The sequence below is a fragment of the Sparus aurata genome, chromosome 24, assembly GCF_900880675.1.
Source record: "Sparus aurata chromosome 24, fSpaAur1.1, whole genome shotgun sequence".
Classification (NCBI taxonomy): Eukaryota; Metazoa; Chordata; class Actinopteri; order Spariformes; family Sparidae; genus Sparus; species Sparus aurata.
The window spans coordinates 9,182,572-9,196,572 of NC_044210.1; the positions used below are offsets into that span (position 1 = coordinate 9,182,572).

Below are 14,001 nucleotides of genomic sequence, written 5' to 3' on the forward strand. Positions count from 1 at the left end.
TTTCTTGCAGGCTAAGCTGATGGCAGAGGAAATCTCACTGGCTGAGATAAATGTCAGGGGGGCGGGACGGAAACGCAGGTTGTCCGACTCTAAAGAATTGTAGATTGAGGCCTGGTTAAGAGGCAAGAGATAAAAGAAGAGGATATATGAAATCCAGCGCTGTCGCTTCAAACTGCAAACATACAGTCTGTTATAAATGATCCTGCTACTTTACCGGCTGACCTTCAAAGTTTCATCTTGCTGCAGTAGCTTTTGGGACCAAAGGCTCCTGCTGACCTTCCAAGACCATGAACACCGTCCTCATTCCTAGATGAAAAATGAAGTAATTTAAATCATATTTTCGATTCATATTATGTTGAGAGTTTGCTCCACACCATTCATGTTCCACACTTAACAAGCTATGATTTTCCTATATACCATCGTCATCATAGTATGTTCACTTTCATGAGCCAATTGAGTGTCACAGTAGCCAACGATCCGACTTATCTTAGCAATTTGGCTAGCTACAATATAGTGTTTATAAGTAGGGGTGTGCCAAAATATCGATACTACAATATATCGCGATATTTCGTCTTGAGGTACGTTATCGATACACTGGTGCCAAATATCATTTTTTTTATTTTTTTTTTTGGCCCACCACCACCCCTCTTCGGAGGACAGCTTTATCTTTATTCAAACATAGGTATACAACCAAATAGAATTACAAAAAAAATGGTTTAAGTAGCTCTGAAACCCACACATATAGATATTTAATGATAGTCAGTGTGTGTGTTAAGAAGAGACACTGTGCAATATACTCTTTGTTTACTTGGCTGTCATTCATGTGAAATTGATTGACAATGTTTTGTAATTCCTGTGAAATGGATTCAGTGCAGTCAATAAATTCTGAATTTCTTCAGTGACACAGATATCGTGATGTATCGTGGATGAAATTCCTTGCAATATACCGATTATCGCAGAATCGCTGTATCGTGATATTATCGTTATCGTGGGCAAAATATCGTGATAGTATCGTATCGCAAGGTACCTGGTGATACCCAGCCCTATTTATAAGGCACCAGAAAGAGCAACATACAGAAAAACGACCATGTAGGCCGACTGTGAAGGCAACTTGCTTCTTGTTAGATGGCGACCTCTAGTGGCCAAGGTAATTATAACAGCAGCAAAAGGAGGCAGTCAGTGGAAGTAGTAATAATACACTGTCCATTTGGGGAAACCAAAAATAAAAAGAAAGGTATTTTAAGTTACTATCATTTTAAACATCACGTAGTACATAACGTTACTGGTGTTTCGTACATACATTCGTAACTGAAGGGATATAACTAACATAGTTATTTAAACCCAAACCACAATGTTTTCCTAAACCTAACCAAGTAGTTCAGTGCCTGAACCCCACCAAACATTGAGGATACGGGAACCTGTTGCTGGTACGCTGTTGTGTTGATAATGGTGTTTTTGTGACTGGCAATCAACCTTTGAAGCCGTTTATCTTTGACGATGTATTGGCCTTGCAGTAGTTGAAGGTTCTCCACATGTAGTACAGGGTCAGGCGCAAAACCCTCTCTGTGGACAAACCAATCTTCCACTCAAACTCAACTTTCCTCCATCTGGAAGAAGATGTACTTTCCATTGGACCAGAGGATTTATCTCTGACTGCGAATTTCCACTTCTTCGCGTTTTCTTCATGTTGTTATGGCCTGCTCCAAGTCGCTGCCAGTTGTATGGCTTTAGCACACTCCAGTCTGAGCTGTGGTGCATCAAGTAAAAATCCTTACACGTCAAACGACGATCAAATGCGCAATTTCATGAAAGTCTGCCGAGTGTAGAGTCCAGATACCGGATACATATTGCAGGCATTGCTTCTGCTTGAGGTTAGGGATGGAAATTGCCTTTGCACGCGCACACACACACACACACACACACACACACACACACACACACACACACACACACACAAACACAAACACACACACACAGAATATCAGATTTGAGTTACATCAGATTCAGTCTTTTCCAAGTGAACCTGGTGGAAAAAGCAATTGAGAGGTGAGTGATGTTGCTTCAGAGTGAAAGCACGCAGCGTCTCTGAAAGTTTTTTAATCCCCTACCAGGAAGGTCAGAAATACATGTGCAATCACATTTCTATTTTTAGCCCCTACTTCCATCTTCTCCGGCTGATGAGAGGAGGAACAGTGTTGGGAATATCGTCCGTGTTATTAGAGCACTTTGTGAGCCTGTGCTCTAGGCTTGCATTCATGATATGTAAAGATATGTAAAATGGTTTAAATGATCCGGGTGCAACATGCTTGAGTGGTCTCATATGCAAACTCTGTAGTAATTATCTTCCTCGTAATTACTACTTGCCTGTATTTAAATTAAACCTTTGCTGCATAAAGGAGCTGTTCTCAGGTGTGACGTCGGTGTTACCGAGCAAAGTAAAACTGAGCAAACAGTTATCAGGGTCCTCGGGGAGGCAGGAAATTAATATCGGAATCTGCCTTAAACTACCACAAGTCACAAGTTGACTAGCTGACTGGTGGTGCAGCTTCACCTCCGGGCCCTCCACACATATACATAATTTTATGCTGCACAGCGCAACAGCAGACACACACCCACTGCTACCTCATTAGTGACTGCAGCCCCCAGGCTCACAACTGGGGAAAGGCCTAATTGCATAGTTCAGCGGGACTGACATCGCTCAGAGCGCTTTGGAACAGACTTCGGCAAATGAGCATCAGGTGCAGGCACCTACAGTAATATTCTGTTATTTCTGACCCCTCCTGTCACAGTTGTAACAGCCGAGTTAAGCCCACAGTCTTTCTCACAGAACTTTCTGGAGCGCAGGGGGGACCAGAGGAGCTCGCTTGGAGTTCCTTAACCGTGAACAAGTTGAGAAGTCGGACTTATTGGGTGTGAGGAGCAGTTAAATGTTTAACATGTCCTTCAGATTAGTTTCTGTGTCCATGATCCATATGCCTATCCACGAGTTTCCAAGGGAGGTGACTGGGGAAATGCTTATGGGTTATACTTATCGGTGCTCAGAGGAATGAGCATAAGTAACAGTATCATAATAACTCGTGTGTAATTTGGTCATATAACATGAATTTGTGCACTTAACAAACAAGCAGGGTAGCAGCTAGGCTAAATACCTTTCCGTCCATCATAACTTCAGAGTCAAGTGATTTGTAATTTTACACAAACAGCACTTTACTGTGTTAGTTTGGTCAAATAATTGGATAGAATGCACTCAGAGAACAAGCTAAGCTAGGTGCTATGCTAAAATAACCATACCCACCATACCTTTAACAACACAACACATAGGAGACTCGTAAAGCATGTATGCAAATTACCACAAACTGCATTTCACTGTGCTAATTTGGTCATATAATGTGAAATAGTGCACTGACCAAAAAAGCTAGGTAGCTGCTAGGCTGAAAATAACTTCCTGTCCATCAAACCTTCCAGAGCACAATACAGAGTTAAGGGTTTTTTAAAACATTAAAGTAATTTTATGCGCACAGCATTTTAATGTGCTTAATTAGGTCATATATCGGGAAATAGTGCATTTGGCTATTAGCTATGTAGCTGCTATGCTAAAATAACTTTTGGTCCATCATACATTCAACAACACAGTGCAGTGTTAGGGGACTTGTAAAGCATGAATGTAATTTTACAGAAACAGCACTCACTGTGCTAGTTTGGCCATATTATTGGACATAGTGCACTCAAAAACCATGCTAGCGAGGTGCTATGCTACATTAACTTCCTGCCCACCATACATATTTTCAACAACGCAACAACACAGAGTGCAGGGACTGCTTCCAGCTAGCTTCAGCACTATGTGGCTGAACTCTGTTACATGTAATCATATTAACCCGTTAAGCTAGTGGCCGACATTATACCTGCTAAACATCAGCACGCTAGCATTGTCATAGTTAGCATGTTAGCATACTGGTGGTGTAATTTAGCTGTGCACCACCTAAAGACAGGCTTACCAGAGCTGCTATCATAGCTACAGACTAAGTCTTGTTTGGCCAACATTTTTACAATATCAGTAATCTGGAATGTGTTATTTGGCTTTTGTTCAAGAGCATATTAAATAAATGCATTATCTCTGCAGTGGTTTATTGCACTTGCTTGAGCCCTCTGTGGTACTTCTTGATATATCACCATAAGTTCTACCGTCCTCCACACTTGCACCTGGTGCTTATTTGTTCAAATGAATTCCAAAATGCTGTGAGCGTTGTCAGTAGTGCTGAACTGTTCAATTATTTCCCATGTGCAGGCCTGGAGTTTACAGTCACTAATGAGGCAGCAGTGTGCATGGGCTGTTATTCTGTATTCACAGAATTATGCATGTTTCAGGAAGGGCTGTTCATGCATTTTGCATCACTGCCCAGTGTGAGTACGTTCACAAAGTTGGGTCAATCAGGGAAGAGACCGCATGTAAAAACTGGGTTTATTATAAGATTAACCCGGTCAATAAAATCAAGATCCCTCCCTGGGGAGCGACAGATGGGGCCTTGACACCGATGGCTGGTCTGCAGTAGGCCTCGAGGACTGACAGTGACAGCAGAGATGTAACAAATAAGATTGTTTAAATGACCTTGACAGAAAAAAACCACAATACATAACCAGCTGAATAATAATTGAGTGCCGAAGACCTGGAGGAGATGAGAAAATTAACATAATAATTGTCTCCGTGTTGAACTTAAGCTAAAAACTTCTTTATTTTGTAACGGTTGTATCCACTTTATGGTAACTGGGTATCCTCCCATAGCAGAAAGTTCACTAAGTGTCGTCTCATTATTTCGGGAGTATCACAGGCATTTTTGTTTATCCTGCTAAAAATGGAGATGGCTGGGGAAGTACTGACAGCTCCCAATAGTCTGTGGTGTCCAAACGTACTCTCAGAGCTGCTTTCTGGCAATGGAAACACACCGATGTGATAAATAGCATACCCAATTTTTCCTATTCTATCATCAAGCTCCATGCAAAAAGTACTCTTCCCCTGAATACGCATGTCTAAAGTCAAATCCAAATCATAACCCAAGTGAAAAATACATCACACAACCAAAACCATGACGAGAAGCACAGAGGATCTTTGACGGAAAAAAAGACTGGGACTGTGTTTTTCTTTACTCAGCCGACTGGGAAAGAATCCACTGTGGTGTTAGCAGGCAGTTGGTGTCCAGATGGTGAAGCCTCTGCAGACAGTAGCAGGATCTGATCACTAATGTATGTGTTAACCTGTCTGGCTGTTGATTAGGGATGTTCTCGGAGAGCGTGATTGCTTTGTGGAAAATAGACTTCTTCGGCTACAGCTTCACACTGACCATTCCGAGTGAATGCGGTGCCCGGTTTCTACATCAAAGCCTCCGTATCTTAAGGGGTAATGGCACATTTCTAGGTTTGATTATATTTTCTTGTAATTAACACTCGCTGTCCCGAGGCGTGTTGGTTTACAGCTGCAAACTTGTAGATAAGCGATTGTAATTGAAATGTAAATGTCAGTGACGTTAGTTTAAATTAGTGGCAGAGAACAAAACAAGGGGCCGATATCGAGGACCAGAGCGCAGCCTGGAGACACAGAGAAGATGTAAAGCCCGACACAAGAGGTTTCAAATCCAGTAGCAGCAAACATGGATAAACAGCCAGGTGATGAGTCTCTCTGCGGTCCTAATAGGTTTGCCGTCCACACACTGAGGAAATGGGAGGTAGAGCTTTAATGGCTCCCAGTTAATCATGAGTTAAGGAGTGAGACAGTTAAAAGTGTGCTGACACAGGCGGGTACCTCAGAATTGAGGCGAGTTGAAAAATATGTTTTTTTCGACACTGGGTGAAACGGCGACGAGAAAAGTGCTGATTCCAGACAAGATCCGGCGCGGCCCGACATAAAAAAGCAATAAAAAAAAAAAAAAAAGACAGACCTGGACTGACTCACGGGTCTGTCTGGAGGTCTCAAGGCTTTGCTGCATTTAGGAGTTTACCTGGCAAAAGCAGTCAGTGCTGTCCAGGGAAGAGTGTCTCGCAGAAACAATTAGAGCCTGATACCGACCTGTTATTTTACACATTTGATCTTTTGGCCCATTTCCAATTAGTGTCTTTTCTTGTCACAGTCTTGCTGAGAGTAAGATGAGAAGATTTAACTTTTCTAATGCATGTTTATTAATGAAGTTTTAGCCAGCAGCTGTTTAGCTTAGCCTAGCTTAGTTTAGCTAAGCATAAAGAAGCATAAGGCCAAAGTATTGTAGTCCTGTTAGCAAGGAACTACAGTTAAAAACCCACGAGTAGTGGAAGCTATCGTGCCCTGCTTCTATTCTTTCTGCTACGCTAGGCTAATGCCATCTGGCTGTAGCTTCAGATTTAGCATTCAGACATGAGATTGGTATCAATCTTTTCATCCACCACTCAGCAACAATGTGAATAAAGTGTATTTCTGAAAGTGGGAAACAATTAGCCGAAAGTCCTGACTTCCCAGACTTTTTCCCATCAAGGGCTAAGTTCCCTTAATTTCCTTAATTCCTGCAGAAAGTATCCCTCAGTCAGCCATGCTCAGATAACTGAAATGATATATGTTTAAGAATCTTTTATTTGAAGAGCATTCTCCCTCACGAAAAAAACAGTATATTGAAGGTTGTGTGTGTGCAGGATTCAGTGGCATCTAGTGGTGAAATTGCAGATTGCAACCAACTCAGCACCCCTCGTCTCACCGTCCGATACGACAGGCCTGTGCCAGAGAAAGTGGTCCTGGGATACTATAGGGTGCAGCATGGCGGACTCCACCTTTCAAATGTTCTCATTCCGTGGATATAAAAGGTGAGAAAAAGACAATGATTGTTTTAGGTAAGAATACACAAATTAAGATTCATCATTCATTTATTTTAAATGCAACTGACAATTTAATCGATAATAAAACGAGTGATGAGGTGCCCCTTTAATGTCAGAGGCTCTGCATGTTATCTCATTATGTGAAGGAGGGCGACTGAATTTCCACCAGGGCCAACCCGTCTTGATTCAGCCATTCCTTCGATTCTCCTCACCTCAAAACAACAACACTGAGGAGGGACCCTGGGGTGAGGAATTCATTTGAGATCTGCTTTCAGATTCTGGTGCGTATCAGTGTGTGTGTGTGTGTGTGTGTGTGCACATCCCACAGGGGCTCCATCTAGGGTGGATGCTGTGTCGCTGTTACAAATGATCCTTTGGGAGACTCGCTGACAGCCGGGCTCTGCACAGCTCCACATGCCTCATCACCACACACACATACAGGCACACACACGCACGCGTCACGTTGCTGCAGCGGGCCCACGGTGAGTGAAGCATGTTGGTCCCAGGGCAAAACTCCCAGTGCATATCCTGTCAGCTCAGAGAAAGTGTCAATCAGCTTGTCCAAGTCAGCTAAAGAGATGTGTCTACGTTGGCAAAATGTACTTTTTACTCGCCGTCCTTGTCCTTCGCGACTTCTGACAGCAGATAACACTGCTCTTGCCAGGACAATTCCTCTATTCTAGTTTCTAAACTTTATTGATCAAGGCAGAGGATTTTTTGCTGACTATGCGTAGCTTTTTGCCACAGTTGCCCACCTGGGATCTGCCCACTACAAACACACTCAGCCTTTCATTCTGGACATTTATTTAGAGGGTGGCTAAGGTAAAGTTCAACAGAATTAATGGAGCTCTGGAAACTTTAGTGAAAGTGCTTTTAAAGGTGCCCTATGTCGTTTGGGGGGAAGAAGAGAAAGATATTCACATGATGTAATATACGTGATATAATATTTGCAATATTTTGGGTCATTTATGTGTCTTTTAGTCATACAAAATGCTCTGACGGCTATTGAAGTAAACAAACTTATATCACAACTTGCTACTGCTTTACTTTATTTATATGTGGCGGACCTAGCCACCTTTCTAGCTTCAAACAGTGTGCTGGGAACCGTATTTTCCTCTGAGAACGGCTTGTCTATTCACTTGAGTTTGTATTGTTGCCTCATTGATATTACAGAGTTTGAAATTTCTTCTCCAAAAACTCCATAGCACCCCTTGAATGCACCTTCCTGCCCTGAATGTCACAATTCAGATGACACTGACGTGTGAGCGCTTTTATTTTGGAGTTACATTTGTATGTTCCACCTGTCTACGCTAAGACGAGGCACTATTATCATCATGCTGGAGCCCAGAAATATCAACAAAAGTAGGCTGTTTCACCCCTGAGGCAACAAGTTCACAGGGAACACATTTTCTGTGTCATCCCTGTTGTTTTTATTCCTGCGCCTCATGTTGTGTCGCGCTGCGAAGGAAGCTGGAGGACAGATAACAATATGGCAGACAATTTAACAGGATGAAAACTTTGAATATTCATTAAAAATCCAGCATCCATTTACATACAGCAACTTGTAAAGCTATATTGTAAGGCAGACACAAGCCTGTGCTGTTCCAATCAAATCCGTGGTCCTGTTAGCTGTTAATTTGCTGCCATCTTGTGGTCAGATGTGGAATTACAAAGCCTGTAACGTCTAATGTGTAGCGCGGGCTGAAATGACAAGAAGTCTGTGATATTATAAAAACTAATTATCTTAAAATAACGACATTTCAGAAAGAGGATGGTGAAGCACATTTCGAAACATTTCTACTTATATCACACTGCAAATATTATGCTCACGTAACTCTTACGCAAAACCCGCGCAGGAGTCTTTTTGTCCCTCGTCACTTGTCGTCGTTGTTTTGTGATCAGGCACAGCAGAGGACGTGCAACTTCGCAGGTAGGAACAACGTGTACTTTACACAATGTAATCTGTTTATTAAGCTTTTAAGTTGCATTATTTTATTCAGAATATTAAGACGTTCGTTGTCGACGCTGTCAGGTATTGTGCGCGAGGTGTTCTCAAGTTAGGAGCTTCACAGTCCTGTCCGAAAAGAGAAAGTGTCAATATCAGCTGACTGGGCTAACCTTAGCAGCTAGCTAGTTGACCTCTCTAGCGGTTTTGTTTGTGTTGAACCCGTCACATTTTGGGATGATTGGTATCTGTAGCAAGTAAACTGCTGTTATTAACACACGTCCAAAGCGAGTGTACCAGCAGACTCTACTTTGCTGCTTGTGCTTCCGCGTGAAACATACTTGCTAACATTGCATCATGTCGGCTAACTTGTGCTAATGCTAACTCATTCTGGCTAGCAAACTAGAGTTAGCTAAAGGTTTGTTTTTTTTTTTCATAAAAACACATTTTTGGGGAACTGTATTCTACTGTTGCACCAATTGTTGATGTTTTTGTCCAACAGGTAAACGTTTAAAGCAGACGGGGACGAACCACAATGTCCAGCAGCGTAAGTGACATAACAACAACTCTCCTGTAGTGACGTCAGCTCACTGTACTTACACTCCTGTTTCTTGTCTGAAGGGAAGTTTCAACCAAACTTCATTTAAAAGTCAAGCAATTTTCCAGTAAGGATGCAACTTACAATCATATAGTTATCGACTGCTTTGTCGATCAGTTTCTGGATTAATCTTTTAGATTTTAGTAATTTGGTGTTGATCAGTGTTTTATTTTCCACAACCCAAAGATATTTAGATTGATGTGACAGAGGAGCAAAGAAACCAGAAAACATTCACATTTAAGAAGCTAGAGTCTGTAATTTAGACCTTTTTTCTCGAAGTAGTTAGTGAATTATCACATCACCAGACATACAAATCTGTTAAGAAGTGTGATTAATGGGGAAAGATATCCTTGTAGTAAATTATAAATTCCCAGTTCCCCCAAAATCAAGTGTTGGTTGGGCTTCACACATGTTTACTTTTGAAAATGTCCTTGATTTTATTCCCCCTGTAGTGAGCTGGATGAAACAGTTTTAACTCCTGATTTTTTTTGTGTGTGAATTAATCAAGAAACTAACTTCCAAAAGGTAACTTGTGTAACAACAGATATGCATGGGTTTTTGCCTCTGTAGGTGCTGTGTGGTCGAGGCAGGCTGGTCCTCTCTCAGGCTGCCGGCTATCAAGCCCTAGCTGCTCTCCGTGTGGGCAGAACCAGAACTTTCTCTGCCGCGAGCTCAGATGAGCCTTACATAGCTGCATCACCCGCAGACTCAGGTGAGTCAACAAGGAGATGAGTCAGTCACCAGCTACTGGGAAATGTCACAGAAGTGTACAGTTTCAAACAGGCATGACTCAAGTTTTAGTTTGTTGTGTTTTTGGACAAACAAACTTGGGGACGATATAGGCAAACACACTTCATGTAGTTTGTTCTGTCTTCTCCAGGCCCCAGGACCGTGTGGCCCGATGAGAACATGGGACCGTTCGGACCTCAGGACCAGCGCTTTCAGTTACCGGGGAACGTTGGCTTTGACTGTCACCTGGAGGGTGTGCAGGACCAAAAGAAGACCCCAGTCCACAGGACGGTACCTGACGTACTGACGGCCCCAAGCAGCTCAGAGAGACAGCAGTTCATCCTGGCGCAGTTCATTAATGAGTTCCACGTACGTTTTGAATAGTTTTTGTAGCTACCATTCAGAATGCTGCAGCTATTTATTTGTTAATTTTGGGTGTGTCTCAATAATTACCAAAGACATGCACATCATCAGTCAGAATTAATGATTTCAAGGCTGCTTTGTCAATTCCTCCGCGTGTGTTTGTTCTTCAGAGTAAACTGGGTCCTATATCCACGAGAGTCAACAAAGCCGAGCAGTACTTTAATCCGACAGGAACAGACTGCTCAGTAAGTTCCTGCCCTGAGCTGCTAAAGAAAGGTAAGGATGGTTGTTTCTGGTGTTAACTCACTGCAAGCAAAAATCATTGTGTAAAATTGTGTCATCCGTTAAAAGCCTTCAGCAAGAAACCTGTGTGTGTGTGTGTGTCAGATCTGGAGCTGTTGTTCCCTGCAGCACCCGCCGCTCCCATCACAGTTGTGACGGTCACACAGCGAGGTGGTCGGTGTGAAGAGGAGCCAGCAGAGCAGGACAGAGAGCAGCTGCTGCACAGAGTGAGTCCTGTCACATTTCATTATTATTATTATTATTATTAGTATTATTATTATCATCATTAGTTTGGATAACGTCTTTAACGTGATGTTGACACAGTTGCTGACTGCGTTTTGTTTTTTTCCCTCCTCACTGCAGTTTGTGAACGGTGCAAAGGAAATGTGCTTCTCGCTGTGGACTGCAGGCTACTGGGCAGACTTCATTGACCCAACGACGGGAGCAGCTGTGAGTTCTTTTCTGTGTGTCCGGATTCGTGAAATGTTACGTAGATCGCATTACAACCTGAACACATTCACACCCGAAAGGTCTTATAACAAAATGTTTCCTTTTCTTTCAATCACGTTTTATTAACGAATAAACCAACGCACAAGTAGAATATTAGAGCCTGTTAACACCTGGTAGCTACATATATGGACATCTCTACGTACGTCAGTTCACACCGCGTGTTGTAATGCATGTCAGCATGCGTCTCAAGTGGCCACTTATGATCAAATCTCACTTCCCTGCTCTATATGCAAGCACGCGTACAAAGGTGGAACGATGTGCACAGTGTTTTTACAAAAAGAAAGAAATAACTGACTGTAAAACAATAGCCAGATTTACAAGAAGGCTCAAATGAATAATAGTGTGTCGTAGAGAACAATTCAAAAAGTTTATAAAGTTCTTCCTAACAAACCAACTTATAACTGTGCTAGTTTTTAATAGAGTATTGGGACTTCCTCCATAGGCAATAAAGAAGTGCCCTATATTAGTTTCTGTTGCTGTGTATTTGTGAAAATGGCATGACAGACTAATACTTATTACTAGAAAAAAACAAACAACTTAGTGTATTGCATGCAATGCCAGATTTTACAAGAAGGCACAGATGACAAATAAGTTTTTCCTCACACAACTCTCAAAATTAAAATTTTTTAAAGTTGGTCTGGGGATATTTGATTTACTTACTTTAAGTTAGTGTGTCCGAATAATTCCATTAGGGATGGAACGTGTCAATGACCAGACACGACAATAAAATATTAATCCATTCGACAATGTGTTCACAAACTTCTGCTGCTTACATTGACAGAATAAGAGAGCCCAAACTTTCATTTTTATACCGTGAAGCACATGGTGATTAGACAGTGTGTAAGCCATTCAGCCTCTTGCTGTTGTTTCACGGGAGGTCGTTGAGTATGCGGTCGTTCAGTGTGGCCCAGGACACATGTGCATACACACTGCTTGAAGAACACCCACCCACACCACCTCTGATTGTAGTCTGAGCGATCAGATATCAGTGTGTCTTGCGTGCGTTCACACCCGTGCTACTCGGAGTTGTCCGCTTCTGATTGGCTCGCTCAGGACGCTGTTACTGCCAGGTGTAAACAGGCTGTGAGAAACATCTGTGAATATAAAGGTCCACTTCATCACCATCGCCTTATGTTTCCCCAACAGTTCTTTGCATCCACTTCAAGTCAAACCTCGCTTCGAACGGAAGAGGAGCTGAGGAATCTGGGCTTCCACATCGAGGCGTCCGGCTCGTGCACAGTCATCCGCCACATCCTGGGGGGAACGCCTCTGTTTGTGGGGGCGGTTTTCACCAACGCGCCTACTCACAGCGCCGCTGTGGCGAGGCTACAAGGACTTTCAAACGAACTCGATGATGAGGAATAGGTTTTTTTGTCTTTATTTAATAAATCACAGCACTAAATCCAAACACAGGGCCTCTATTTATGGCTTGAAGAGCTTGGCGTATGGTGCTCTCAGCGAAAGGCTGTGCAGAGTTTGTCTTACTGTAACCAGGACTTAACTGAGACTTTTATGTAAACCTCAATGCTGTGCCTGACCGATGGGAGGTGACATGTCAGCCCGGTTCATCCTGCACCACATCCAGGGAGAAAACACACACTCGGTGCAGTGGGAAGGGTTCGGACTGCAAATGAAAGGCTTTTCAAGATGTTTGAAAAGTTTCCATGTTAACACTTTATCTGTGTTTTAATATAAAAAAGAGATCATGCTTTTGAAATGGTCTGAAAGCAGCCGTTGGAAGCAAATGTGAAAAGATTCAGATTATTGACCTTCAGATAAGATTCTGGCTGAATGATATCAGGTCGATAAACTCTTCATACAAACATGTACAGGATTGTTTTTTTCGTTGCACAGGATGTAAAGAAATGTGGATGCTGTCCCGGTTTGAAGCGACAAGCTGCGGCAGAACTCACTCGGAACTGCTGAACAAATAAAAAGTGACATCTCATCGTGCTGCTATGACGCTATGCTTCCCGTTGCTGTCGAGTGCGTGCACCCTTCACGGGCGGTTCACCTCGTTCTTTCTGATTTTAGTTTCTTTATACGCATTTCTTAAAACAGTTGCTTTATCATCTGTGAGCAACTGAACAAACAAAGCTGAACTGCTGCATCAGATTTCAACATCGAGCCATAAACCGCTCCACCCGCAGAGTGCAGTGTTCCCTTCTCTCAAAATATTCAGTCAGACTTTTGTCATTGAGGATTTTATGTAATCTGCAACCACAAAATCTTGTATGTGTCATATGTGTAGGTGTCCATCTGTAAATTCAGCTTTGTTTGAATAGTAGACAGGAGTTGTGGCTATTCGTCGCCATCTAGTGGTTCATGTGAGTCACTGCGGACAGGCTGGTTTTTAAAAAAATATATTTTTATTAGCATTAGCAGATGTTTGGACTTTATAAATAGCCTATTTCTTTCTTAAAGGTGCAATATGTAAGATTTGAGTTGAGTGTGAAGAAATAACTTGATATCTGCTGATGTCAGCATGATACCCAGCTAACCCTGTCCTGCCCTGTTGCAACATGTTGCCAGTTCTTGCATATTTCACCTTTAATGGCCTCTTTCTCACTTTTAAACAGGGAAGTGCTGAAAGAACACTAAAAAAACTGGACTGAAAATGTCAAATCAGCGCAGACGAGTCCTTCGTCTCATCATGTCTAAAGTCAAAGCAAGTCACCAATATTTTACCTTTACGTTCAACTTAAAATATAGATTGATTTATGTCTAAAAATGTGTTAAAACT

General features: G+C 42.3%; 1 protein-coding gene across 2 annotated transcripts; it reads left to right on the plus strand.

Moving 5' to 3' along the window:
- Window positions 1–8,653: 8,653 nt before the first annotated feature.
- Window positions 8,654–13,206, plus strand: mmadhca (metabolism of cobalamin associated Da). 2 transcript variants are annotated; one of them, XM_030410291.1, is made up of 8 exons: window positions 8,654–8,761; window positions 9,279–9,323; window positions 9,945–10,086; window positions 10,255–10,472; window positions 10,637–10,742; window positions 10,854–10,975; window positions 11,112–11,198; window positions 12,405–13,206. In XM_030410291.1, exons 2-8 carry the CDS (start codon window positions 9,312–9,314, stop codon window positions 12,621–12,623), a joined length of 906 nt encoding a protein of 301 aa, XP_030266151.1. In that variant the 5' UTR covers window positions 8,654–8,761; window positions 9,279–9,311; the 3' UTR covers window positions 12,624–13,206. The 2 variants fall into 2 exon arrangements, with proteins under 2 accessions (XP_030266151.1, XP_030266152.1); XM_030410292.1 differs by lacking the exon at window positions 8,654–8,761 and adding an exon at window positions 9,173–9,194.
- The last annotated feature ends 795 nt before the right edge of the window (window positions 13,207–14,001 follow it).

Coding starts and splice junctions, on each gene's coding strand:
- mmadhca (XM_030410291.1), top strand. Junction 10,473..10,636: donor AGTTCATTAATGAGTTCCAC/GTACGTTTTGAA, acceptor TTTGTTCTTCAG/AGTAAACTGGGTCCTATATC. Junction 11,199..12,404: donor ACCCAACGACGGGAGCAGCT/GTGAGTTCTTTT, acceptor TTTCCCCAACAG/TTCTTTGCATCCACTTCAAG.